Genomic DNA, 26835 nt, shown 5'->3' with positions numbered 1-26835 from the left:
AAGTGCTGGGATTACAGGCGTGAGCCACTGCGCCTGGCCATGTTTTGTTATGTTTTTTGAGACAAGGTCTCCCTCTTTTGCCCAGGCTGGAGTGCAGTGATGCAATCATAGTTCACTGCAACCTTCTGGGTTCAAGTGATTTTCCTGCTTCAGCCTCCCAAGTAGTTGAGACTACAGGCATGCGCCACCAGGCCCGGCTAATTTTTGTATTTTTATAAAAGGTTTTTTACCTGAAGCAGGGGAAAGGAGACACAGGATAATCACTGCTTTTCAACTAAAATGGTTTTATTGAGATGTTTTGGTTGGAGGAGATACTTTTTCTGGCAGCATTTCTGACTCAAGGTCCCTCTGGGCCCCAGCTCTTCCCATGAGACAGTCACAACACTGTCTAATCAGCTCTGCAGAGGCCAGCCCTGGAGCAGAGGAGGATTCAGGGCCATGGAGGGGACCTACTCTGCCCTGTTCTGGTCACTACTTCTCTAGACTCTCACGCACTATTGTCTGTAGCAAGTGACATTTCCACTGGAAGCACATAAAGATGGCGACAGCCTCATTTCTTCCTGAGTGAACTGAAGCCCAAAGAAAGGGGAGGTCCCACCAAAGGGGAAGAGAGCCAGGGCCCCACCCAACAAGGATGCTGAAATAAACTACATGTAATGCTTTCTAGGAGACAACACAGAAATCTCTACTCTGAAATCCAGAATGTTAAATATGGCTCCCCCTCTATAAGTTAACTGTACAAGCTTATCAATCATTTAAAACCCCAGCAACCAACAATAGCAATTAGGAATCCAAATTCATAGCACAAAAGAACACAGATACCAGTGTTGGACAGTGGTTTTGTTATGGGGACTGGGTGACAGCTTATCCTAAATCCTGCGCATCCGTCCATACCAGGAGCCGGGTTACCCTTGGTACCAGGTGCCTGCCCCACAAAGCCTGGGTCAGGAGAGGGCTTGGTGACGGGCCTGCAGCTCCCGTGAGTAACTGTCTTTTCCCAGGCTGTGCACGCATGGGCAGGTGGTCCTCAGGGTGGCTGGTTCTCCTTCCAGGAGCAACCATGGCAGGGGCTTAAAAGTTGAGTAGCTCTGGGAAATGGTCCTTGGAAGGCAGCGATGGGTCCATGAGCACAGTGGTCCCTCTTCGCCTTGGCTCCTTAAATGAAGAGGAAAGTTTGTAGAAGGAGGTTTGCCTTGATCAGTATTTTGTTCCTGAGAACCATAACCACTGGTTTGGGGACACCACTGAGCCTGCCTCCTGGCTGAGAACAGAAGCTGCACATCAATAACTGGGTTTCTTTTTTTTTTTTTTTTTGAGACGGAGTCTCGCTCTGTCGCCCAGGCTGGAGTGCAGTGGCGTGATCTCGGCTCACTGCAAGCTCCGCCTCCCGCGTTCACGCCATTCTCCTGCCTCAGCCTCCCGAGTAGCTGGGACTACAGGCGCCCGCCACCACGCCCGGCTAATTTTTAGTATTTTTAGTAGAGACGGGGTTTCACCGTGTTAGCCAGGATGGTCTCGATCTCCTGACCTCGTGATCCACCCGCCTCGGCCTCCCAAAGTGCTGGGATTACAGGCGTGAGCCACCGTGCCCGGCCTGGGTTTCTTTTTTTTTTTTTTGAGATGGAGTCTCACTCTGTCACCCAGGCTGGAGTGCGGTGGCGCGATCTCGGCTCACTGCAAGCTCCGCCTCTCAGGTTCACGCCATTCTCCTGCCTCAGCCTCCCCAGTAGCTGGGACTACAGGTGCCCGCCACCACGCCCAGCTAATTTTTTTTTTTTTTTGTATTTTTAGTAGAGACGGGGTTTCACCGTGTTAGCCAGGATGGTCTCGATCTCCTGACCTCGTGATCCGCCCACCTCGGCCTCCCAAAGTGCTGGGATTACAGGCGTGAGCCACCACGCCTGGCCCTTTTTGTTTGTTTTTGTTTTTGTGTTTTTGAGACAGAGTCTTGCTCTGTCTCCCAGGCTGGAGTGCAGTGGCGTGATCTCGGCTCACTGCAAGCTCCGCCTCCCAGGTTCACGCCATTCTCTTGCCTCAGCCTCCCAAGTAGCTGGGACTACAGGCGCCTGCCACCATGCCCGGCTAATTTTTTGTATTTTTAGTAGAGACGGGGTTTCACTGTGTTAGCCAGGATGGTCTCGATCTCCTGACCTTGTGATCCGCCCGCCTCGGCCCCCCAAAGTGCTGGGATTACAGGCGTGAGCCACCGCGCCTGGCTTTTTTTTTTTAAGACGTAGTTGCCCAGGCTGGAGTGCAATGGTGCGATCTTAGCTCACTGCAACCTCCTCCTTCCAGGTTCAAGTGATTCTCGTGCCTCAGCCTCCCGAGTAGCTGGGATTACAGGCACACGCCACCACGCCTGGCTAATTTTTGTATTTTTAGTAGAGACGGGGTTTCCCCATGTTGCCCAGGATGGTCTCGAACTCCTGACCTCAGGTGATCAGCCTGCCTCAGCCTCCCAAAGTGCTGGGATTACAGGCGTGAGCCACTGTGCCTGGCCTCTTCTTTTTGTTTTTGTTTTGAGACAGCGTCTTGCTCTGTGGCCCAGGCTGGAGTGCAGTGGTGCAATCACAGCTCACACAGCAGCTCAACCTCCTAGACTCAAGCTGTCCTCCCGCCTCAGCCTCCGAGTAGCTGGGACTACACGTGTGCGCCACTATACCTGGCAAATTTTGTATATTATGTAGAGACAGCGTTTCACCATGTTGCCTACCCATCTCCACTGCTGCCACCCCTTGCCCAGATGGCACCAGTGCCTGGGTCCTTCCTGGGCTTCCTGTACCCACTCTCCCAGTACCCATTTGTCTGCCCAACAGCCAGAGAAGTTGAATTAGAAACATCCAGCCAGTCTTTGTACAAAACCTTCCCATTAGCCAGGCACGGTGGCTCATGCCTGTAATCCCAGCACTTGGGGAGGCTGAGGTGGGCCGATCACCTTAGGTCAGGAGTTTGAGACCAGCCTGGCCAACATGGTGAAACCCCATCTCTACTAAAAGTACAAAAATTAGCCAGGTGTTGTGGCGTGTGCCTGTAATCCCAGCTACTCGGGAGGCTGAGGCAGGAGAAACCTGAACCCAGGAGGCAGAGGTTGCAGTGAGCCGAGATCACGCCACTGCACTCCAGCCTGGGTGACAGAGCGAGACTCCCTCTCAAAAAACAAAATAAAATAAAATAAATACAAATTGGCCAGGTGTGGTGGCAGACACCTGTAATCGCAGCTACTTGGGAGGCTGAGGCAGGAGCATCGCTTGAACCCAGGAGGCGGAGTTTGCAGTGAGCCAAGATTGCACCATTGCACTTCAGCCTGGGCAACAGGAACGAAAAAAAAAAAAAAGAAAAAACAACCTTTCTATCTCCCTCCCTCCCTCCCATCTCATGCAGTAAAACCCCAAGTGCTGGCCCTGCCTGGTCAGCCTCCCCACCTCCGGCCTCGACCTCCACTAGTTTCCCCTCACCTGCTCCTCCCTGGCCTCTGGCTTTGCTCAGACCTGTGGGGCTCACTCCACCCTGGGGCCTCTGTTGTCCCCTCTGCCTGGATGTCCTTCCCCCAGATGGGGTGAGGAAGGGAGCTCTGAAAGGCTTCCCTAGCCTCCTTCCTTAAATTGCAACACTGCGTCTTGCCCACAACCCCACACTACTTCCTGCCCCGCTTCCCTGTTTTGTTTCTCTCTGCCAGACTTACCACCAGTGAACATGCCATGTCTTCTTATCTGTTTTCTTGTTGTTGTTGTTGTTGTTGTTGTTTTGACAGGGTCTCACTCTGTCATCCTGGCTGTACAGTGGTACAATCATAGCTCACTGTAGCCTTGAACTACTGGGCTCAAGCGATCCTCCTGCCTCAGCCTCCCAAGTAGCTGGGACTACAGGTACACACCACTATGCCCAGCTAATTTTTAAATTTTTTTTTTTGAGACGGGGTCTTGCTCTGTTGCCCAGGCTTGAGTGCAGTGGCACGACCACAGCTCACTGCAGCAACCATGGCTCATTGCAACCTTGACCTCCCAGGCTCAAGTGATCTTCCCACCTCAGCCTCCCGAGTCAGTGGGACTCTAGGGCATCCACCACCATGCCTGGCTAATTTTAAATGTTTTTATAGAGGCTGGACATGGTGGCGTGTGCCTGTAATCCCAGCTACTTGGAAGGCTGAGGCACGAGAATCACTTGAACCCAGGAGGCGGAGGTTGCAGTGAGCCGAGATTGCGCCACTGCACTCCAGCCTGAGTGACAGTGATACTCTGTCTCAAAAAAAAAAAAAAAAGTTTTTGTAGAGACAGAGGTCTTGCTATGTTGCCCAGGCTGGCCTCAAACTCAGAGGCTCAAAGGATCCTCCCGCCTCAGCCTCCCAAAGTGCTGGGATTTATAGGCATGACCGCTGTGTCCAGCCCTATCTGTTTTCTCTCTCCTACCAGAATGTAAGTTCTAAGGGGTCAGGGATTTCCTGTTCTTTATGTTGGTGTTCCCAGCACCTAGAGCAGGACTTGCCCATAGCAGGGGCCCAGTGGATACCGGTTGAATGAATGATGTGGGGCTCTGCACATTTGGCTCAAACTCCTGCACCTGCCTCTGGGGCTGACTCTTGACCGCCCAGGTTCACTGTGGTTTCCACCCTCCAGCCTGCTCGCTGAGATGACGGCCTGGGTCTCCCAGATGGGGACTTTGGGCAGCCTTCAAGGCCCTCTGGGGGTCCATCCTGCTTCCCAGGCAGTAGACCCAGCCTGGGCTTTGATGTCTGATGTCTGACCACTGGGGCTTCCATCTCCTCCTCCCCTTACTTCAAGATGTGACCTTGGGCAGGTGGCTTAACTGCTCTGTGGCTTTGGGTGCTAAGAGATGGTGCACGTGTGAGCGCTTAGCATCACACCATCTCACTGGCCTGCGGTGGCTCCTCAGTGCGTCTCAACCACTGTTATATTTCCCAATGTCCCTGCCTCCTGTCTGTTTCCAGCATTGACCGAGTGCCTGCTGGGCTGAGGCTTTGTGTGCAATGTCTGGTTTTTTATTTATTTATTGAGACGGAGTCTCGCTGTGTCACCCAGGGTGGAGTGCATGTGATCTTAACTCACTGCAACCTCCGCCTTCAGGGTTCAAATGATTCTCCTGCCTCAGCCTCCCAACTAACTGGGACTACAGGCACCCACCACCATGCCTGGCTAATTTTTTGTGTTTTTAGTAGAGATGAAGTTTCACCATGTTGGCCAGGCTGGTCTCGAACTCGTGACCTCAGGTGATCTACCCGCCTCGGCCTCCCAAAGTGCTGGGATTACAGGCGTGAGCCACCGTGCCCAGCCGTGTGTGCGATGTCTTGTCTGAGAGGTGGGCACCAAGTGAGGAACTAAGTTCTGGGAGGTTGTCACTTGGTCCAAGGTCGCAGCCAGGAGGATGCAGTGGAGTTGGGAGACCCACCCGGTGCCCACTTCTTTGCCCCTGAAGTCACCAGAATTCCCTGCCTGACACCCCTGGCCAGAACAGAGGAACAGAGTCGCCAAGCTGCCCTCTTGGAGCACCCATGGGTGCACCCTGCAGCCCCCACCATGGCCCCTCCACCCACACTCTCGGCTGTTCCCTTGGATTGGGGGTCCTGCAGCTTGGCAAGACCTCCAATCCTTGGCTCACGGCAGCTGGAGAGCAGGGGCTGTACCTTTCTTCTTGGTCTGCCCTAGGCTTCTGTGGCTGCCACCTCCCCATTCACGTAATCCGGTTCCCCGTCCTCCTCGTCTGGGCTTCCCACCGGGCCAGGGGATGCTTCTCTCTGGAGTTGCCCTGCGGACCAGCGGGCAGGCAGGTCATCGAGTGGTTTGCATGGAGACACCCATGACTGCTCCCCCAGACTCAGACCCCCAGACTCCACAAAACAGCCCGCGGGAAATGCCACGCCCGACAGGTCCTGGCGGTGTGTGTCTGTCCTGTCTCTGGGATTTGCCGGAGATCGTCCTGCTGTGAGAGCAGGTGAATGCGTTACTCCATGCGTGCAGCTGGATGGGGCGGCCTACCCGGGAGGACCTGACCCCACCCTGGAGGCTGGGCGGCTGCCAAGGGCCGTCCTATGTGGTTCAAGGTCTCTGCAGCTGCTCCTGCACCCAGACATCACTGCAGGGTTAGCTGGACTGGCTGGAGGGAAGCCCACTTTCAGCCTGCCCTTCCAGGCCAGTCCCTCAAGCCTGCCCTAAGTGGACCACCCTGCCTCTTCTCCCGGTCACCTACCCATGACCTTCCTGGACTCGCGCCACTGATGGATGGATGCTGAGTTCTGATAATCCTCAGATTCCTCATCTTCTTCCGGGGAGGCAGAGGGACAGAGACCGGAAGTGGGGCCAGTCTTCAGGGCCAGTGACAGGCTGAGGTCCCCTCTGCAGAGGCCACCTATGCCCTCCTGCTGGGCACCTGCAGAGAGGGAGAATAGGCCCCCCTTGGCTCAGTCGCACAGAGGCACCAGGAGCCAATAGAGCCGCCTCCGAGGATAGTAGGGGCAAGGCTCTACCGCAAGGTACCTGGGGATCCGAGAGCCTTCAGGCTTCAAAGTGGGGGCGGCCTTTGAGCAGTGGGGAGTGCAGGGGCACCTGGCCAAGGAGGCCTGCTGCTCCCAGCCCCAGCCTGCCTCTGGCTGGGCAGCCTCACCTGTCTCTGTGGTTTTCTGCTTGCAAATGAGCACATTCTCGTAGGAATTGGCATCATCATCTGCAGGAGAGAGAGGAGCGGGCACGGGGGTGTGGGCAGACCCTGCAAGGCCTGGCTCATCCTCCCGCTCTGTCCTGCCTTCCCTTTGCAGGGGACCTCTTCCGCCAAGCCCTAGCCCTCTGGGTCCCCCAGGACCTCAAGCCTTCTTCTGGATGAGCTTCCTAATGGGTGCTGGCCTGGCACCCCTGCATGCTTTGCCCTGAGCCCTGAGCTCCTCTGTCTTTGTTTCTTGTTGAGACGGTCTCGCTCTGTCACCCAGGCTGGAGAGCACTGGCAAAGTCAGCTCACTGTAGCCTCCAACTCCCAGCTCAGACGATCCTCCTACCCCGCAGCCTCCTGAGTAGCTGGAACTACAGGCATGCACCACCACGCCCAGCTAACTTTTAAAATTGTTCGTAGAGAGGATCTCGCTGTGTTGCCCAGGCTGGTCTTGAACCCCTAAGCTTAGGCGATCTTCCCAAAATGTTGGGATTACAGGCGTGAGTCACTGTGTCCAGCCTCCTCTGTCTTCTGAGATCCCCTCCACATGGACTCTGGAGGGGGTACTCTGCGGGGGCTGCAATTCAGGCCCATGACGGGTGGCTGCAGGGAGGGAGGGAGGCAGGGGCAGCCTCAGGGGCTCATCTCTATAATCAGGAGCTCTCCCTAGAGCCACTGCCGGGAGGGGGCTGGACTCTTCCAGATAGGGCAGGGCAGGCTGGGGATGCTTTGCTCGGGGACCCAGGCTGAGTATGGCACCTCAGCGCCTGGCACCCCATCTTGGCCTTGTAATGGGGAAGCTGGGCTCTGACTGATGCCCCACCCAAAATCCATCAGTGATGTTGGGGGTCCTAAGAAATGAGCACTGCCAGCCTGGCGGGGTGGCTCACGCCTGTAATCCCAGCACTTTGGGAGGCCAAGGCGGGCGGATCACCTGAGGTCAGGAGTTCAAGACCAGCCTGGCCAATATGGTGAAACCCTGTCTCTACTAAAAATACAAAAAATTAGCCAGGCGTGGTGGCAGGCACCTGTCATCTCAGCTACTCGGGAGGCTGAGGCAGGAAAATCGCTTGAACCCAGGAGGTGGAGGTTGCAGTGAACCAAGATCGTGCCATTGCACTCAACCTGGGTGACAGAGCAAGGCTGTGTCTCAAAAAAAAAAATGGAGGTGGCAGTGGTGGGGGGCAGAAGACCCCCCAACACCATGGTCCTACCCAGTATGGTCCAGGCAGGAGCCAGGTCATGGAGCTGGATTCAAACCCCAGGCCCATGCACCTCTCAGCAGGCACTGCCCACCCTGAGTCCTCAGTTGCCCTTTTTTGGGGGGATTTTTTTTTTGAGATGGAGTCTCACTCTGTTGCCCAGGCTGGAGTGCAATGGTGCGATCTTGGCTCACTGCAGCCTCCGCCTCCCGGGTTCAAGCAATTCTCCTGTCTCAGCCTCCCAAGTAGCTGGGATTACAGGCATGTGCCACCATGCCTGGCTAATTTTTTTTTTTTTTTTTTTTTCTATTTTTGTAGAGACGGGGTTTCACCATGTTGGCCACACTGGTCTTGAACTCCTGACCTCAGGTGATCCACCCACCTTAGCCTCCCAAAGTGCTGGGATTACAGGGGTGAGCCACTACACCCGGCCTCTCAGTTGCCCTTCCTATAAAGCAAAGGCATTCAGGGACCAGGTTTCTGGTGGCCTCAGAGCCTGCAGGGATCACCATCCCAGGTACCTTCTGGGGTCAGGAGAAGATGCTCAGTCCTCGTTGACAAGGACCTGGCCTCCCCCCACCTCCCCAAGCCAGCCCTCTAGTTCCCTGCCCTGTGGCCCACTCCTCTCTCCCACGCCCTGTGCCCACAGCTCTCCCGCGCTGACCCGCCCGCCCCCTATCCCTCCTTGGCCCCCGCCTGCAGCACCAGCCTCCTTCTGTCCACCCAACCGGCTCTGCCAATTTACCCGAACCCAGGCCCAGCCTCCTCTCCTGCCTGGAGGTATGGCTTCTGCCCCGAGCTCCCACACCACTTCCTCCCCCGCCACCGGCTTTGTCCTTCGCCTCACCTTCCGGGGACTTCGAGAACCGCCCCCAGTTGTAATACTCCATGGCAATGGGGTCTCTGGCCAAGAAAACATACACAACACAGGTTTCAGGGCAGGCTGGAGATTGGGTTGGGGGCTCCATAAGGGGGTGGTGAGGCCAGGGCTGCTCCCACCATTGCTCCTCTTGGGGGCCATGGGGGTCTGCCAGGATCTCCTCTCTGATTCCCCCACCCCCACTTCCTGGGACCCCTGAGCCACCGGGGGCTGGAGCCACTTTTTTTTTTTTTTTTTTTGAGACAGAGTCTCTGTCACCCAGGCTGGAGTGCAGTGGCACAATCTCAGCTCACTGCAACCTCAGCCTCCCAGGTTCAAGCGATTCTCCTGCATCAGCCTCCCGAGTAGCTGGGATTACAGGCACGCACCACCATGCCTGGCTAATTTTTTTATTTTTAGTAGAGATGAGGTTTCACCATGTTGGCCAGGCTGGTCTCGAACTCCTGGCCTCAGGTGATCTGCCTGCCTTGGCCTCCCAAAGTCCCGGGATTACAGGCATGAGCCACCACACCTGGTGAGCCACCTTGCTATGTGACCTTAGGCCATTCCCCATCGTTTGCCCGTCTGTGAGATGATGTAACACCCCCGAGGGATTCTGGGTGTCCTGTAGCTTGTCTTTGACTGGGTGATGCTGAATGAGTCTCTATCCCCTGCCCCTGACACTCTGTGTCCCAGAGCAGGGCAAAGTCCAGTCCCACAAACCCAGGGTTGCCTAAGAGACAACAGTGTCGCCCAGTGCCTGCCTGCCAGGAGAAGGAGGGGAACCTGGATGCCTCGTTCTAGTGCAAGAGGTGGTTCCTGGACCAGGAAGCCCAGGGCTGTGGCAGGCAGGTGGGGCAGGGGGAGAGGCGAGGCAGCGGGGACAGGATCAAGGTCACTCACATGTAGGCTTCCTCCGACCCGTGTCTGCTTCCTGCGGGAGGAGGCGAGAATTGGGCCTGAGCCCCTGGGCTGTGGCCCCCACCATGGCCTCCGCCTTTCTCCAGGAGCCCACCTACCTTTGCTGAAGTTCTGGTACCTGGAAGATGCTGGATCTGGAAGAAAGACCCAGCTAATTGCTCTCTCCCCTGGCCCCTGCTTTGCACCCAGCTCAGGTGCTGCAGCCCAAGGCAGGGCCAGGTATTTCCCGTGTCTGAGCCTTTGCAGTGCTCAGTGGGGCATGTGCTAGTGTGCGCCCTCCCCCTGCCAGGCCGATTCCAGGAGCCTGCCCTGCCCCAGCCTGTGTGTCTCTCCTGGGGAGGCCTCGCCTGGCCCCGCAGCCCCCACTGCATGACGCCTGTCCCACGGGATTTTCGCCTGTCTTAGTCCCAGCTTGGCTAGGCCTGTCCCTGTCCCTGCCCTGTGCCACTCACCGTCCAGGCTGGGGTAGAATTGCAACAGCTTGTCCTTCCTGCAGGGAGGGGGAAGGAGGGAGTTAAAGGAGGGGCTGTAGGGGAGAGGCCCCCCAGGACACATCCCCCCATACCCCTTGTGGGGCCTTCATAGGTGAGCCCTGGAGCTCTGGGACTCGGGGAGGGAGGGAGGTCTTGACCTGGGCTCACCAGGTGAGGACCTCCAGGAGTTTCCTTCTTGTCACTTGGGGGACTGTGACCTACCTTGTGGGTGCCATGTCCGCCAGGGGTCCTGGCCATGCCTGCCCGACCACTACAAAGGGCAAGAAGTGGGGTGTTGGCTGGGCCCCCAGCTAGCCCAGCCCCCTCATCCCATCATCCCCCCACATCAGGCCTGGCCACGGTCTCAGGGCAATGGGGACCGAGATAACTTGATAGGGACACCCCCAACCCAGAGCCCAACCCGGGGACACTTGGAGACTCACAGGAGTAGGTCCGGGACCCCGTAAAGCTCTGTTGGTCCTCACGCCTGGAAATGCATGGGCTGTGCTGAGCCTGGGCCTGGACTCCCACAGCCCAAGAACACAGGGACAGGAGGGAGGGACAGGCAGGGATGAGGAGGGAAAGCAGAGGGACGGACTGGGGCGACAGTGGGGAGGAACTGCTGCCCTTTCAGGCCTCATTCTCACGGCTCCCCCTGCTATCCCCATTCTCTGGCCCCTCTGTGCACTGGGTGCCCACCCCTCACACAGGGCCCTGGGCTGGAGCCCGGCTCTCAGCCAGACCCATCCCTGACATGGCCTCAACAGGGCCACATCCTGCCGGGGGGTCCCAGGCCCCTGGAGATGGGTCAGGAGGGGTCTGTGGACAGGGCTGTGGAGGTAGCCCTGAGATTCTGGGGCATGAGGGTGAATGAAGGCAGGTGCTCAGGGACCCAGCAATGACTTGGGGTAAATTATTTCAGCCAGGAGTGACAATGAGGCTGCCTCCCACCTGCCGGTCCCAGGGAGTGTTTGCAATTCCTTAAAAAAGCACACACTCTAGGCCCGGCATGGTGGCTCACACCTGTAATCCCAGAGCTTTGGGAGGCCAAGGCAGGCGAATCACCTGAGGTTGGGAGTTCAAGACCAGCCTGATCAACATGGAGAAAACCCCGTCTCTACTAAAAATACAAAAATTAGCTGGGCATGGTGGCGCATGCCTGTAATCCCAGCTACTCGGGAGGCTGAGACAGGAGAATCGCTTGAAGCCAGGAGGCAGAGGTTGCAGTGAGCCAAGATCATTCTACTGCACTCCAGCCTGAACAAAAGTAAATGTGGCTCCATCTCTAAATAAATAAATAAATAAATAAATAATAGACTATTCCTAGCCTTCCTTGCACCAAAGTGTGGCCATGGATTAAGCTCTGGTCTATGAGATTCAAGCCAAGGTTGTTGATATTTCCAATAAATCTTTTTAAACGGGGGCACTGGCAACTGGGAGACACCCTTTGTATCCTTGTTCATTCTTTCTTCCTGCTGCTGGGAATGCAGAGATGAGGGCCGGCACCCCAGCTGCCATCTTGGACCATGAGGTGCTCTTGAAAATGGAAGCTGCCATTACAGATAATGGAGTGGATTAGCTCATTATTAAAGCAGGTTTGGGGGCTCCTCCTCTGAACCAGAATGGGTACCTGGCCCAGCCTTCCAAGCTCCTTGAAGACTGGGGCTCAGGGTGACCTGATTTAGGAGAGATACCCTAAATCCACAGGAGAGAGTCAGTCAGACGTGGCTTCCTGGGAGAAGCAACAGAGGAATGGAGCCTGTGCTCACAGTAGTCGCTTCATGCAGGCTGGTGGGACTGAGCCCAACCGAGGTGACAGATGGAGAGGCAGGCACAGGCATTCCAGGGAGAAGACCAAACAGCTCCCCTCCACCTCCCACATGGGGACGCTGAGTCTGGCCCTGACCATCTATGGCTCTAAGATCAATCAGGGGGCTGGGGGTGGGCAGGGCCTGAGGGGAGACGGGAAGTGTCCGAGGAGTCAAGGGCATGGGGGGCATCGGGGGAGGTTGCAGGCAGCCAGAAAGCCACGTGGCCAGAAAGACCCAGAAAGGTCTAACCCTGGCCCACGATGAGCAAGGATGGGAAGATTCTATTTTCAAATCTCACTGTGGTTTTTCAGTTGCAAAAGGAAATGAGGAAGGATGTGTGTGCGGGTGTGCGTGTGTGGGTCATGAGTGACTGCTCGGGGGTGCACGTGGACCTCCAAGGTTTCCTGGGCCCACAGCCATTCTCTTAATCAAAGGACACCTGTGGCCACTGCCCATGTGCCTGGTTTGTTCCGGGTTTCAGCCCCAGTCTGCAGTGTCGAACCCACTGCCCTTCCCTGGGTCTTTCTCACAGTCCTTCCCTGGTCCCCCGAGGGACTTGCCCACATCCTCCCCTGAGCTCCGGCAGTTTTTTCCAGGGGAGTCTCTGACAACGTTCACATTTCACCCTGTGCCGGGTTCTCTGTCTCTTGCATTGCAAGGGGAGAGCGGACTAGCCCCTGGGGATTGGGGTCAAAGGGAGGCTGAGGACACAGGTGCCTGGTGGACCTCTATTTTTTTTTTTCTTTTTTTCTTTTCTGAGACGGAATCTTGCTTTTTTGCCCAGGCTGGAGTGCAGTGGCACAATCTCGGCTCTCTGCAACCTCCACCTCCTGGGTTCAAGTGATCCTCCTGCCTCAGCCTCCAGAGTAGCTGGGAGTACAGGGACCCACCACCACGCCCAGCTCATTTTTGTATTTTAGCAGAAATGAGGTTTCACCATGTTGGCCAGGCTGGTCTCAAACTCCTGACCTCAGGTGATCCACCTGCCTTGGCCTCCCAAAGTGCTGGGATTACAGGTGTGAACCATCGTGCCTGGCCAGATGCCTGGACTTCTGGAGGGGTTCATAGGCAAGCTGAAGAGTGGCTAGCCCCACAGCCCAGGCATCCCCGCCTCCCAAAGCCCTCCCTAACCCAAGCTACAGCAGGGCCTGGACAGCCCCTGGACACTTTCTCTCCCTTCTCTGATGGCTAGGGACGCGCTAGAACTTGGCACGGAGGAGGTGTGAGTGAAGGGGTGAAGGACGGGGTGCCAGGAATTCCCTTGGGGACGTCCATGCCCAGGGCACATGAATACACCAGGCTAGGGACATCGAGGCAACTCACAGACTTCTCTGCTGGTAGATTTTCTCTGACCTCTTTGCACCTGCAAGAAAAGGCCAGGATTAGCAAAGGGTCTGGGAGCAGCTGCGAACTGAGGTCAGACACCCCCCGCCATGTCTTGTCTCCCAGCAGGACTCAGACAGGACTTGGGGGCCAAACTGTCAATCATCACCGGCCACCTGATATTAAAAAGTATTTGGGACCAGGTGTGGTGGCTCCCTCCTGTAATTCCAGCACTTTGGGCCGAGGCAGGAGGATCACATGAGGTCAGCAGTTCGTGACCAGCCTGGCCAACATGGGGAAACCCCGTCTCTACTAAAAACACAAAAATTAGCCAGGCATGGTGGCAGGCACCTGTAGTCCCAGCTACTCAGGGGGTTGAGGCAGGAGAATCGCTTCAACCCGAGAGTTGGAGGTTACAGTGAGCCAAGATTGCATCACTGCCCTCCAGCCTGGGAGACCAGAGCGAGACTCTGTCAAAAAAAAAAAAAAAAAAAAAAAAAAAGGGTATTTGCTCACCCTTTTTTAGAAGAGGAGAGGCTAGAAAAGTGGATGCCACAGGCAACCTCGCCTCCCCTCCCTCGTCTGGGGCAATCTCTCTGGCCCGAGATACCACAGTTGACCCAGCAAAGCCAAAGCCCTCGGGTGCACCTGACCATTGTCTTCAGGGGGCAGTTTAGGGGTTCAGGGGACACATCACGAGGTTCATCTGACCGCCTCTTCTGACCACAGCCACGTCTGGGCCTGAGAGGGCCTCTGAGATGCACTGTCCACACCTTCTCCCCATCACGTCCCCGAGACCCCCGCTTACCTGGGCGTGAGCAGCGCACACACAGGCTGGCCGCCACCCCCAACAGCACCAGCAGCGCTGCTCCGGGCCACAGCAGTTCAGTCCCCGAGCTCATGTTGGCTCCTGGTGTTGCCTCTTTGTGATGCTGAAATGGGAGGTGCCCGTGAGCAAGGGGCCTCTTTTTCAGGAATCCTACCCCACACCCCCACTGTGCTCGGACAGCCCCATACCTGAGCCCAGGCTGCGGAAACACCACCTCCCCTCCCCGCTCCTGCACTGGGCAAGGACAGAACCAGTCCTGTTCACCCCATGTGACCCCAAACCAACACCTCTGCCCTGTGGGCTATCTTCACCCTTGATAAGTGCTAGAAGGTTCTGGGGGCCCACAAGACAGCCCCATGTGCACGCACACAGCCCTACACACAGCCTCGCTTAATCTAGACAACTGCCCTTTGAGGACGAGGTTCACTGCATTTCACAAATCGAGAAACTGAGGCCAGAGAGCTCACGTCTGCTAAGTGGAAAGATGGGATTCAGGCCCCAGTGTCCTGCCCCTAACCCTGGCTCTGCCCATCAACCCACAGTGGGTTGCCTCCAGTAAACCCACCCTGGCTCCTGGAGGTGACAGTCTGTGGCCACCACTCACGCAGAAGCACCCGGAAGCCCTCGCCCACCCCAGAGCAACTCAGGGCTCCTCTATGCTTCGTAGGACCCCTCTCTGCCCACCTCCTGCCTTGGGGTCCCCCCAGGACCTGGAAATGGGGCTTCAATTCCTGAAACAACTGCAAGCCCAGATTCTGCCTGTGGTGGGAGCTGGGAGGAGGGAGGTCAGGGAAGGCTTCTTGGAGGAGGTGGCCCAAGAGCATGAGGTGGAGAAAGGTGATCCGCAGAGGGATGGGGCCCTAGGGCACTGCTGCAGGTGGCTGGGATGACATGAGCTGGGATGCCAAGGATGGGCTAAAGACAGGATGTTCAGCAGGAGGGAGCCCTGAATCTCTGGCTGGCACCTGACCGGCTTCTCGGTCTGTGGCTGGTCCCAGCCTTGGAGCCACAGCGTGATGACCAGGCCTCAGCAAAACATACGCACACCACCCACCGTGGCCTGGTGAATGGAGGCGTGGCCCTCTCGAGTGGGTTTCCAAGAACTGTTGCAACTAGGAACAGACCCTGGCCAGGCGCGGTGGCTCACGCCTGTAATCCCAGCACGTTGGGAGGCTGAGGCAGAGAGGATCGCTTGAGATCAAGAGCTCGAGACCAGCCTAGGCAACACGGTGAAATTCCATCTCTACAAAAAAAATACAGGAAAAAAATAAATAAATATATATATATATATTTTATATATATAAAATATATAAAATATATTTTATATATATAAAATATATAAAATATATAAAATATATAAAATATATTTTATATATATAAAATATATAAAATATATATTATATATATATTTATATATATTATATATATATTTATATATATATTTATATATATTTATATATATTATATATATATTTATATATATTTATATATATTATATATATATTTATATATATTATATATATATTTATATATATTTATATATATTATATATATATTTATATATATAATATATATATTTATATATATTATATATATATTTATATATATATATTTATATATATATAATATATATATTTATATATATATTTTTATATATATAATATATATATTTATATATTTTTTTATATATATTATATATATATATATAAATATATATATAAGGCTGCAGTGAGCTGTGATCATGCTACTGCACTCCAGCCTGGGCAACAGAGTGAGACTCCGTTTCAAAAAATAGTAATAAGGAGACCTGGCCCCCTGGAGATGGCTGGGGACAGAGTTGAGGGTGGTGGGGTCTCTGAAGGGGTTGGGCATGGTGGGCATTTGTGGAGCCAACACTCCCGAGTGTCCACTCTCCCCCTCCCGCCGTGTTCTTCCCACCCTGGCCACCAGTGAGGAGGGCTTCTCCCCATCCCACAGCTGGGGAAGGTGAGGCTTGGAGCAGTAAACAGGACTTAAAAGGGAGGAGCTCCAGCAGGGCGTGGTGGCTCACGCCTGTAATCCCAGCACTTTGGGAGGCCAAGGCGGGCAGATCACAAGGTCGGGAGTTCGAGACTAGCCTGACCAACATGGTGAAACCCCATCTCTACTAAAAATACAAAAATTAGCCGGGTGTGGTGGCACACGCCTGTGATCCCAGCTAATCAGGAGTCTGAGGCAAGAGAATCACTTGAACCTAGGAGGTGGAGGTTGCAGTGGGCTGAGATCATGCCACTGCACTCCAGCCTGGGCAACAGAGCGAGACTCCATCTCAAAAAAAAAAAAAAAAAAATGGCCAGGCACAGTGGCTCATGCCTGTAATCCCAACACTTTGGGAGGCTGAGGCGAGTGGATCATGAGGTCAGGAGTTCAAGACCAGCCTGGCCAAGATGGTGAAACCCTGTGTCTACTAAAAAAGAATACAAAAAATTAGCCAGGTGTGGTGGTGGGCGCCTGTAATCCCAGCTACTCAGGAGGCTGAGGCAGAGAATTGCTTGAACCCAGGAGGTGGAGGTTGCAGTGAGCTGAGATCACGCCACTGCACTCCATCCAGCCTGGGCAACAAGAGTGAAACTCTATCTCAATAATAATAATAATAATAATAATAATAATAATAATAATGGAGGAGCTCCAGGCTGCCTACCTCCTGCCTTGGGATCCCCCTGAGGTCCACCAGGACCTGGGCTGTCCCCCTTGAAAGCTGCGTGGCTTTGGACAAGTCTCAGGACCTCTCTGGACTTCCCAAATCCCTGCGGTAAGATGACAGGGAATCTCCATGCGGCCCTGAGCCACTGTCAGAGGTGCATCACAGAGAAGCCACCAGGCCTCTCCCCAAAAGCCAAGTGAGTCAGTGGGAACAAGTGAATTTCTGAGCCGTGTGACTGGCACGACCCACGTCACCCCGGGAGGTTGTCCGAGGAAAGCTCTGCTCTCTCTTCCCCATGGCCCGCCTGGGCACTGCCCTTCTCCCTCCTCGAAACTCTCCTTGCCTCAGTGCCCCCAACCCGGGGTGTACCCCCAACCCCTCCAGCATGGCCCAAGTTCATCTCAGGCTTGTGAGGTTGGAGCAACTTGTCTTGCAGGAGGGCTCATGGGACCAAATCTAGCCTCTGCCTGAGAGCCCCCTGCCTCAGTTTTCTCATCTATAAAATGAGGTCGGGCTGGGTACAGGGACTCACACCTGTAATCCCAATACTTTGGGAGGCCGAGACAGGAGGATCACTTGAGTTTGAGACCAGCTTGGCCAACATGGTGAAACCCTGTTTCTACTAGAAATACAAAAATTAGCCAGGCGTGGAGGTGCAAGCCTGTAATTACAGCTACTTGGGAGGCTGAGGCATGAGAATCACTTGAACCCAGGAGGCAGTGAGTTTCAGTGAGCTGAGATCACGCCAGTGCACTCCAGCATGGGAGACAGAGACTCCATCTCAAAATAATAATAATAATAATAATAATAAAAATAATAATAAATTAAATAAATAAATAAATAAAATGGGATCAGGCTGGGCGTGGTGGCTGACGCCTGTAATCTCAACACTGGGAGGCCGAGACAGGAGGATCGCTTGAGGCTAGGAGTTCGAGACCAGCCTGGACGATGTAACAAGGCCCTGTCTCTACAAAAAAGTGAAAAAATTAGGCAGGCGCAGTGGCACATGCCTGTGGTTCCAGCTACTCGGGACACTGAGGCAAGAGAATTGCTTGAGCCCAGGAGTTGGAAGCTGCAGTGAGCCAAGATCACACCACTGAACTCCAGCCTGGGTGACAGAGCAAGACCCCGTCTCTAAAAACAAAAAATGAAATTTAACAAACAGTCATGTGTCTGCCCCCAGACTGAATACATCCTGTGCTGTTGGCCGGGTGTGGTGGTTCACGCCTGTAATCCCAACACTTTGGGAGGCTGAGGCGGGCAAATCATCTGAGGTCAGGAGTTCAAGACCAGCCTGGCCAACATGGTGAAACCCTGTCTCTACTAAAAATAAAAAATTAGGCCAGGCACGGTGGCTCACACCTGTAATCCCAGCACTTTGGGAGGCCGAGGCAGGCAGATCACAAGGTCAGGAGATTGAGACCATCCTGGCTAACATGGTGAAACCCCGTCTCTACTAAAAATACAAAAAATTAGCCGGTCGTGGTGGCAGGCGCCTCTAGTCCCAGCTACTCGGGAGGCTTAGGCAGGAGAATGGCATGAACCCGGGAGGTGGAGCTTGCAGTAAGCCGAGATCGCACCACTGCACTCCCAGCCTGGGAGACAGAGCAAGACTGTCTCCAAAAAATAAGAAATACATAAAAAATAAAAAATTAGCCAGGTGTGGTAGCATGTGCCTGTAGTCCCCAGCTACTTGGAAGGGTAAGGCAGGAGAACTGCTTGAACCTGGGAGGTGGAGGTTGCAGTGAGCCGAGATCACGCCACTGCACTCCAGCCTGGACAACAGAGTGAGACTCCGTTTAAAAAAGATAAAATTCTGTGCTCTCTCTCTGTCTCTGTCTCCCTTTGTGTGTGTCTCTGTCTCGCTCTCACTTTCACTCTCCCATCCAGGTTCTGAAAGCAGGTGGGCTGAGGTGGAGGGAGCGGAGGGTGGGCCCTCTGAGGCCCCCAGGGGCCGGCAGGGCTGGGCGGGGTGGGGAGTGGGGGCTGCTACAGACCACGGTTCTGCAGAGGCCAAAATAGCACTAAAGGGAAGTGGGCAGTTTTCATATGAACAAAGATTGCCAAGAGCCAGCTTCGGGGAAGCTCTCGGGGCTGGGCTGGAGGAGCTACAGTGTCTGAATCCCGCCCGGAAGGACGCTCGAGACCACCCTGCCGGTTCTCCCAGCCGTCTCCGAGCTGAGCTGCGGTTGGGGACACTGGGGTTGGGGACGGGGCAGCCTGGCTTGAAGCCCTGGATGGCTTTATCCACTGGACTCTGCTCTGGGATCTGTTGGTTTCTTCATTTAGTTTTTAATTTTATTTTTTTATTTTTATTTTTTAAAGAGATGGGAGTCTCACTATGTTGCCCAGGCTGGTCTCCAGCTCCTGACCTCAAATGATCCTCCCGCCTCGGCCTCCCCAAATGCTGGGATTACAGGTTGAGCCACTGCGCCCGGCTGGTCCTGTTGCTTTTTCCAAATAACTCTGGGCTTCAAATGAGCCTAGCTGGGAGGGAGAGAGGGAGGCGGGCGGGTGCGGCAGGGGCCTGAGCAGCCCTGGTCCCAGGGACAGAGCTGAGGGCCAGGTAGGGGGCTGGGCAGGGAGGCGGTGGGGGTTCTCCACCTGACCTGGGGCAGGACCTGGGCCCTGGCCTGTAATCCCACCATTTTCCCCTGACCTGTGTAGGGGGTTACAGTCCCGTTTCACGGATGAGGAAACCGAGGCTCCCAGGCCAGGGCAGCCACTGTTTTGGCTCTTGGCCACCCTTCACCAGTCTCTGGCAATGATGGGACCACCCTGGGATGTCCCAAGGCTACACAGGCTGGACAGGGGAAGGCGAGGGCAAGAGAGTGGCCAGAAGCCCAGAAACAAACTGACCCCTGAAGTGCCACAGAGCCTGGTGCCAGGGTGGGAGTGGGGCTGCAGGAGGGGGCGCCAGGCATCCAGGCCTCTTCCCACCCCACCCAGTGGGGCCAGGAGCTCCTGGGGGATGGGGGACAGCCTGAGGACCGAGGCACCCCTGGGAAAGGCTTACCTGAGAGTCCAGGGTTCCTCACCACGGCCGCCCCATCCTGAGCCCGCACACCTGCCCGAGCTGATGCCAACACCACTGACACTGGCGGGCGGGCAGGGCGGGCTTCCTGCCAGCCACTGAATCATCCGTACATCCGCCGCACTGCCGGACAGGCTCAGCTATGAAGAGGGCGGTGGGGGGAAGGGAGGGGAGACGGGGGAAGGAGGCGGGAGAGAGAGAGAGAGAGAAGAGAAACAAAGTGAGAGGGAGAAAGAGAAGAAAGAGAGATAGGACCGGGCGAGGTGGCTCACACCTGTAATCCAAAAACTCTGGGAGGCCGAGGCGGGTGGATCACGTAAGGTCAGGAGTTTAAGACCAGCCTGGCCAACATGGTGAAACCCTGTCTCTATTAAAAATACAAAATTAGCTGGGCATGGTGGCATGTGTCTGTAATTCCAGCTACTCGGGAGGCTGAGGCAGGAGAATCGTTTGAACCTCAGAAGCAGAGGTTGCAGTGAGCCGAGATCGCACCACTGCACTCCAGCCTGGGTGACAGAGGGAGACTCCGTCTCAAAAAACAGAAAGAAAAAGAGAGAGACACAGAGAGCACAGAGACATAAGAGAACAGGAAAATATGGACACACACTAAACACACACATAAACACAAAAAGTCACACAGAGAGGAAGAGAGATACACTCCAATAGACAGGGAGCAAGATAATGAAACTGAGGTGCTCCTGCAGATGGCAGGTATGGAGACACACATACGCTAAAAAGACACACACAGGCAGAAATTCACACCCATGGGCCGGGCGCGGTGGCTCATGCCTGTAATCCCAGCACTTTGGGAGGCCAAGGCAGGCAGGTCATGAAGTCAGGGGTTCGAAACCAGCCTGACCAACATGGTGAAACCCCATATCTACCAAAAATACAAAAATTATCTGGGTGTGGTGGCGGGCGCCTGTAATCCCAGCTACTCGGGAGGCTGAGGCAGGAGAATTGCTTGAACCCAGGAGGTGGAGGTTGCAGTGAGCCAAGATAGCGCCACTGCACTCCAGCCTGGGTGACAGAGCAAGACTTCATCTCAAAAAAAAAAAAAAGAAGAAGACACACACAGGCAGAAATTCATACCCATGGGCCAGGCACGGTGGCTCATGCCTGTAATCCCAACACTTTGGGAGGCTGAAGCAGGAGAATCACCTGAGGTCTGGAGTTCAAGACCAGCCTGGCCAACATGGTGAAACCCCATCTCTACAAAAAATTTAAAAATTAGCTGGGCATGAGATGGACCAAGACACACACAGAGAGACACACAGAAAGATACAGAGAGCCACAGACTGTCAGAGACACACACAGATGGGGAGAGAGCAAGAAACAGGGAGATAGAGGCCAGGTGCAGTGGCTTGCACCTGCAATCCTAACATTTTTGGAGGCTGAGGCAGGAGGATCGCTTGAGAACAGGAATTTGAGACCAGCCTGGACAACAGAACGAGACCCCATCTCTAAAAAAATTTTTTTAATTAGCTGGGTGTGGTGGCACACACCTGTAGTCCCAGTGTTTTGGGGAGGCCAAAACGGGAGGATTTCTTGAGCCCAAGAGTTGGAGGCTGCAGTGAGCCGTGACTGTGCCACTGCACTCCAGCCTGGGGGACAGCAAGACCCTGTCTGTCTGTAAAAACAATAAATAGGTCAGGCGTGGTGGCTCACATCTGTAATCCCAGCACTTTGGGAGGCCAAGGCAGGTGGATCACCTTATTTAGGTCGGGAGTTTGAGACCAGCCTGGCCAAAATGGTGAAACCCCATCTCTACTAAAAATACAAAAATTTGCCGGGTGTGATGGTGGGTGCCTGTAATCCCAGCTACTTGGGAGGCTGAGGCAGGAGAATCACTTGAGCCCAGAAGGCGGAGTTTGCAGTGAGCCAAGATCGTGCCACTGCACTCCAGCCTGGACAACAGAGTGAGACTCCATCTCAAAAAAACAAAACAAAACAAAACAAAAAAAACAAAAAACACAACAAAAAAATTTAAAATAATAATAATAATTATTATTTAATTAATAGCTCGACGGCCTTGGGCAGCTGTTTAATGGTCAATAGCACAAGGCAGTCCACCCACTTGTGGGATGTGGCTTTATTGACCTCAGGTGCCAGAGCATCCTGGACTCCACAGGGAACTATCTCACTCGGTCCTCACGTCTGTGTGGATGGCAGCCACAGTGTCCACCCCAGGGCTGGGCACAGGAGCACCGCTGGGCAGGAGTGGGCTGTGGTCCCTCTGCCTGTGCTATGAGCCGTTCTCTGCACCCCTTGATGCCAGGAGCCTCATCTGTACTGAGACCCCCAGGGCTGGGGTGGAGCAGGGCTCTCCTTCCTTCCCCCACCGTTTAGCGCCCTCGCTGTCTGCAGCCTCTGACACTCGTGCCGTCCACTCCTCCACCTGTCTTTGGTCACTTGTTCCATCTGCCCTGCCCTCGTGGCCTCTGCAGGGGTCTCTCTGTCCCTGCCCTGCCCACCTACATCCCGCATCCTTTGTCTCTGTGTCCATCTGTCTCATCCTCTGGGACTCTTGCTGTCTGACCCTCTGTCTCTATTCCTCGCCTGCTTTTTTTTTTTTTTTTTTTTGAGACAGGGTCTCACTCGGTCCAGAGGTGAAGCTGAATTTGAACCCAAACCCCAAAGCCTGGCTTCCTCACTGGGACCCCCTGCCTGGCTCCTCCTCACACAATAGGAACAAGCCTGCAACAGTTTCCCTTCAGCCCCAGACTGCACCTGGATAGAGGTTACCTGCTGTTCTTTCCCCTTTTTTTAAATTTTTTTGAGACGGGGTCTCACCCGGTCACTCAGGCTGGAGTGCAGTGGTGCAATCTCAGCTCACTGCAACCTCTGCCTCCCAGGCTCAAACGATCCTCCCACCTCAGCCTCCAGAGTTAGCTGGAACCCCAGGTGCATGCCACCACGCCCAGCTAATTTTTGTATTTTTTTTTTGGTAGAGACAAGGTCTCACTATGTTGCCCAGGCTGGTCTTGAATTCCTGGCCTTAAGCGATCCTCCATCCTCAGCCTCCCAAAGTGCAGGGATTACAGGCGTGAGGCCACCGCGCCTGGTCCCATTGAACGCGGTGTTTATCCCACCTGCTGGAGACACCAGGGAAGAGCATGACGGTCCCCCACCTCCTATATGTCTGGCATTTCAGAACCTTGGCCCCCAGTCCTGGACGCCTCTAGGCCTGGGACCCTGGCTCTGGGGTCCCACTCTCAGCTTGGGGCTAGGTTTCTCTTTTAGCCTTGGCCGCGGTGTCCCGGCCAGACCAGAAAGAGGTGGCAGCGGAGACCAGCGGCTAGGCCCGCTGCTGCCACCTCGTGGACAAGGAGGGTAGCACATGCTCCAGAGACCGGTTCTGAGATCCTGCAGGCGTCCGTGTCAGGAGCTTACCCTGCCTCCCTCTGTGGCCGGACTAGGACTGAAGCTAGGGCCATCAGACGCCCAGACCTGTGCCTGTGCGAGCAACCGCCACCCTCCCTTGTTCCATCCAGCAATGCCAAGTGCACTGGATTCAGGACCACGTTTCCTTCCCACGGTAACCGGTAAGAAGACAGAGGCTCACAGAGGTGAAGCTGGATTTGAACACAGACGCCAAAGCCTGGCTTCCTTGCTGGGACCCCCTGACTGGCTCCTCCTCACACAATGGGAACAAACCTGCATCCGTTTCCCTCCAGCCCCAGACTATGCACCTGGACAGGAGTTACCTGCTGTTCTTTTTCTTTCTTTCTCATTTTTTTTTTTTAGATGGGGTCTTGCTTGGTCACCCAGGCTGGAGAGCGGTGCGGCGATCTCGGCTCACTGCAACCTCTGCCTCCCGGGTTCAAGCAATTCTCCTGCTTCAGCCTCCTGAGTAGCTGGGATTACATACACCTGCCACCACGCCCGGCTAATTTTTTGTACTTTTAGTACAGACGGGGTTTCACTATGTTGGCCAGGCTGGTCTCAAACTTCTGGATTCAAGTAATCTGCCTGCTCGGCCTCCCAGAGTGCTGGGATTACACTGCACCCAGTCTGTTCTGGTTTTTGTTTTTTGTTTGTTTGTTTTTGGTTTTTTTTTGACAGGGTCTTGCTCTGTCACCTATGCTGGAGTGCAGCGGCAAGATCATAGCTCACTGCAGCCTCCAACTCTCCGGCTCAAGTGATCCTTCCACCTCTGCCTCGCCTGTAGGTGGGACTACAGGTGCAGGCCACTGTGCTTGGCTCATTTTAAAACTTTGTAGTGATGGGGTCTCACTGTGTTGCCCAGGCTGTTCTTGAATGCCTGGGCTCAAGTGATCCTCCCACCTTAGCCTCCCAAAGTGCTGGGATTACAGGCATGAGCCATCACACCCAGCCTACCTGCTCTGTACTAGCTCCCTGCTTCCTTCACGGGCCTGGGCACTGGTAGGTGCTGGAGGGAAATGGTCTGTGAAAGGACCTCATATGCAAAACGATCTTACAGACAGAAGCGTGGTCTTTTTTTTTTTTTTTTTTTTTGAGATGGAGTCTCATTCTGTCACCCGGGCTGGAGTGCAGTAGCATGATCTCAGCTCACCTCTGCCTCTGCCTCCTGGGTTCCAGCGATTCTCCTGCCTCAGCCTCCCTAGTAGCTGGGATCACAGGCACCTACCACCACACCTAGCTAATATTTGTATTTTTAGTAGAGACTGGGTTTCACTATGTTGGCCAGGCTGGTCTCGAACTCCTGACCTCAGGTGATCCACCTGCCTCAGTTTCCCAAAGTGTTGGGATTACAGGCGTGAGCTATGGCACCCAGCCAATAAGTCTGGTCTTGCACAGCTGGGAGAGGGGTAGATCTCTGCACTGTTTTGTCCAGACCCAGGGCTTGCCCGTCATAGGGAAAGAGGATGCATGTTCCAGCAAGATAATGAGAGGCAGCCCTCCAGAACAGGCGAGAACGCTATATGCGTCTCAGTCTATAATTTGTGTGATAGCATCAAGGTTGACATGCTCTTACCCTAGGGACAATAAATAAAGTAGGGGCCCGGCGGAGTGGCTCACACCTGTAATTCCAGCACTTTGGGAGGCTGAGGCAGGAAGATCAAGCCCAGGAGTTCAAGACCAGCCTGGCCAACATGGCAAGACCTGGTCTCTACAAAAAAATTATAAAAATTAGCCGGGTGTGTTGGTGCACCAGGAGCTATGATCGCGCCACTGCACTCCAGCCTGCGGTGACAGAGCAAGCCCATACCCAGGATGTTTTCTGGAATAGATGAGAAGGCGGCAGTGGAGCAATGAAGGGGACTCGCCCCATAACCAAAAAGGAGGAGTTTCACTTCCCCTGGGAAGGGATCTAAACTGGTGACTGGGGGTCAGGTCTTTCCAAAGGCCACCAATAACGCGTTGGGTTGCTGGTCTATTTTCTCTTTGTTCACCCCAGCTGGGATCAGATCGTTGCACATTTGTCTCCAGGTAACAATAACTAGGTGTTGTAGGCTTCCCTTCTTGAGCCCTACAGACTTGCTTCGCCCTTTTCCCTTTGGTTAAGAGCTGGCCCTGGTCTTTATCTCTTCCCTTCCCTCCCTCCCTCCTTCCCTCCTTGCTTCCCTCCCTCCCTCCCTCCTTTCCTCCCTCTTTCCCTTTCTCCCTCCCTCCTCCCTTCCCCCCTCCTTCCTTCCCTCCCTCTTTCCCTTTCTCCCTCCCTCCCTCCTTCCTTCCCTCTCTCCCTCCTTCCTTCCCTCCTTTCCCTTTCTCCCTCCCTCCTTCCTTCCCTCCTTTCCCTTTCTCCCTCCCTCCCTCTTTCCTTCCCTCTCTCCCTCCTTCCTTCCCTCCCTCCCTCCTTCCTTCCCTCCTTTCCCTTTCTCCCTCCCTCCTTCCTTCCCTCCCTCTTTCCCTCCCTCCCTCCCTTCCTCTTTCCCTCCCTCCTTCCTTCCCTCTCTCCCTCTGCCTCCCTCCTTCCTTCCCTCCCTGCCTCCTTCCCTCCTCTCCTTCCCTCATTCCCTCCTCTCCTTCCCTCATTCCCTCCCTCCCTTCCCTCCCTCTCCCTTCCTTCCTTCCCTCCCTGCCTCCTTCCCTTCCCTCCTTCCCTCATTCCCTCCCTTCCTTCCTTCCCTCCCTTCCTCCCTTCCCTCTCTCCCTCTGCCTCCCTCCTTCCTTCCCTCCCTGCCTCCTTCCCTCCCCTCCTTCCCTCATTCCCTCCCTTCCTCCCTTCCTTCCCTCCCTCCCTCCTTCCTTCCCTCCCTCCTTTTCCTTCCTTCCCTCTCTCCTTCCTTCCTCTTTTCTTTCTCCTTCCTTTCGTTCCTTCTTCTATCTCTTTCTTTCTTTTTTCTTTCTCTCTCTCTCTCTTTTTCTTTCTTTCTTTCTCTCTTTTCCCTCCCCACCCTCCTTTACTTTCTTTTTTTAGAGACAGGGTCTCACTCTGTCACCCAGGCTGCAGTGCACTGCTGTGATCTCAGCTCACTGCAGCCTCAGCCAAGTGGGCTCAAGCAATTCTCCCACTTCAGCCTCCAGAGTAGCTGGGGCTACGGGTATGCACCACTGTGCCCAGCTAATTGTCTTTATTTATTTATTTTTTTTGCAGAGATAGGGAGGGGTCTCACTCCATTGCCCAGGCTGGTCTTGAACTCCTGGACCCAAGTGATCCTCAGGCCTCAGCCTCCCAAAGTGCTGGGATTACAGAGCTAACACACCTAAGCCTTCCCTTTAAAAAAAATTTTTTTTAACCCATATCCCTAAAGTTGCCTGGGACATCCTTCCCTTTTAAGAGCAGAACTGCTCCTGCCACAGAAAACAGAAGCCCAACGCTTGCGGCCATCAGCAGAATTATCGGAGAGAGGAAAAACTTTTCAAGAGCTGCCGAGAGAAAGTTTAACCACAAGGGGGGGTGCGACTGTGGGACACTGGTGTGGGATGGTATTAGGTTGGCACAAAAGTAATTGTGGTTTTTACCATTACTTTCAATGCACGGCTGCGCCTGTAAATCCCAGCTACTCGGGAGGCTGACGCTTGAACCCGGGAGGTGGAGGTTGCAGTGAGCCGAGATCACGCCACTGAACTGCAGCCTGGGCGACAGAATGACACCCTGTCTCAAAAAAAAAAAAAAA

At 54.4% G+C, this 26835-nt stretch overlaps 1 protein-coding gene across 2 annotated transcripts; it reads right to left on the bottom strand.

Annotated features, from left to right (window-relative positions):
* Positions 1-264: 264 nt before the first annotated feature.
* Positions 265-26835, bottom strand: LAT2 (linker for activation of T cells family member 2). Of its 2 annotated transcripts, XM_055392754.2 has the most exons (15): positions 26681-26835; positions 19772-19929; positions 14783-15315; positions 14052-14175; positions 13244-13283; positions 10553-10596; positions 10332-10380; positions 10089-10126; positions 9735-9770; positions 9619-9649; positions 8704-8759; positions 6616-6675; positions 6202-6381; positions 5639-5760; positions 265-1155 (listed from the first exon to the last, which is right to left on the bottom strand). In XM_055392754.2, the coding sequence occupies exons 3-14, from the start codon at positions 14894-14896 to the stop codon at positions 5657-5659; spliced, it is 876 nt and encodes a 291-aa protein (XP_055248729.1). In that variant the 5' UTR covers positions 14897-15315; positions 19772-19929; positions 26681-26835; the 3' UTR covers positions 265-1155; positions 5639-5656. The 2 variants fall into 2 exon arrangements, with proteins under 2 accessions (XP_055248729.1, XP_055248732.1); XM_055392757.2 differs by lacking the exons at positions 19772-19929; positions 26681-26835 and having other exon boundaries at positions 271-1155; positions 15127-15270.

This window comes from Gorilla gorilla, chromosome 6, assembly GCF_029281585.2.
Source record: "Gorilla gorilla gorilla isolate KB3781 chromosome 6, NHGRI_mGorGor1-v2.1_pri, whole genome shotgun sequence".
Taxonomy (NCBI): Eukaryota; Metazoa; Chordata; class Mammalia; order Primates; family Hominidae; genus Gorilla; species Gorilla gorilla.
This window is presented reverse-complemented; position numbering and strand designations above follow the sequence as displayed.

Bases quoted from the DNA above. Each gene is read 5' to 3' on its own strand.
- LAT2 (XM_055392754.2), bottom strand. From the start codon at position 14,896: ATGCTCTTGGGCCACCTCCTCCAAGAAGCCTTCCCTGACCTCCCTCCT. The intron at 10,127-10,331 runs GTAGGTCACAGT...CCCTCCCTGCAG, and splicing joins GCGGACATGGCACCCACAAG to GAAGGACAAGCTGTTGCAAT. The intron at 5,761-6,201 runs GTAGGTGACCGG...GCTGGTCCGCAG, and splicing joins CGAGTCCAGGAAGGTCATGG to GGCAACTCCAGAGAGAAGCA.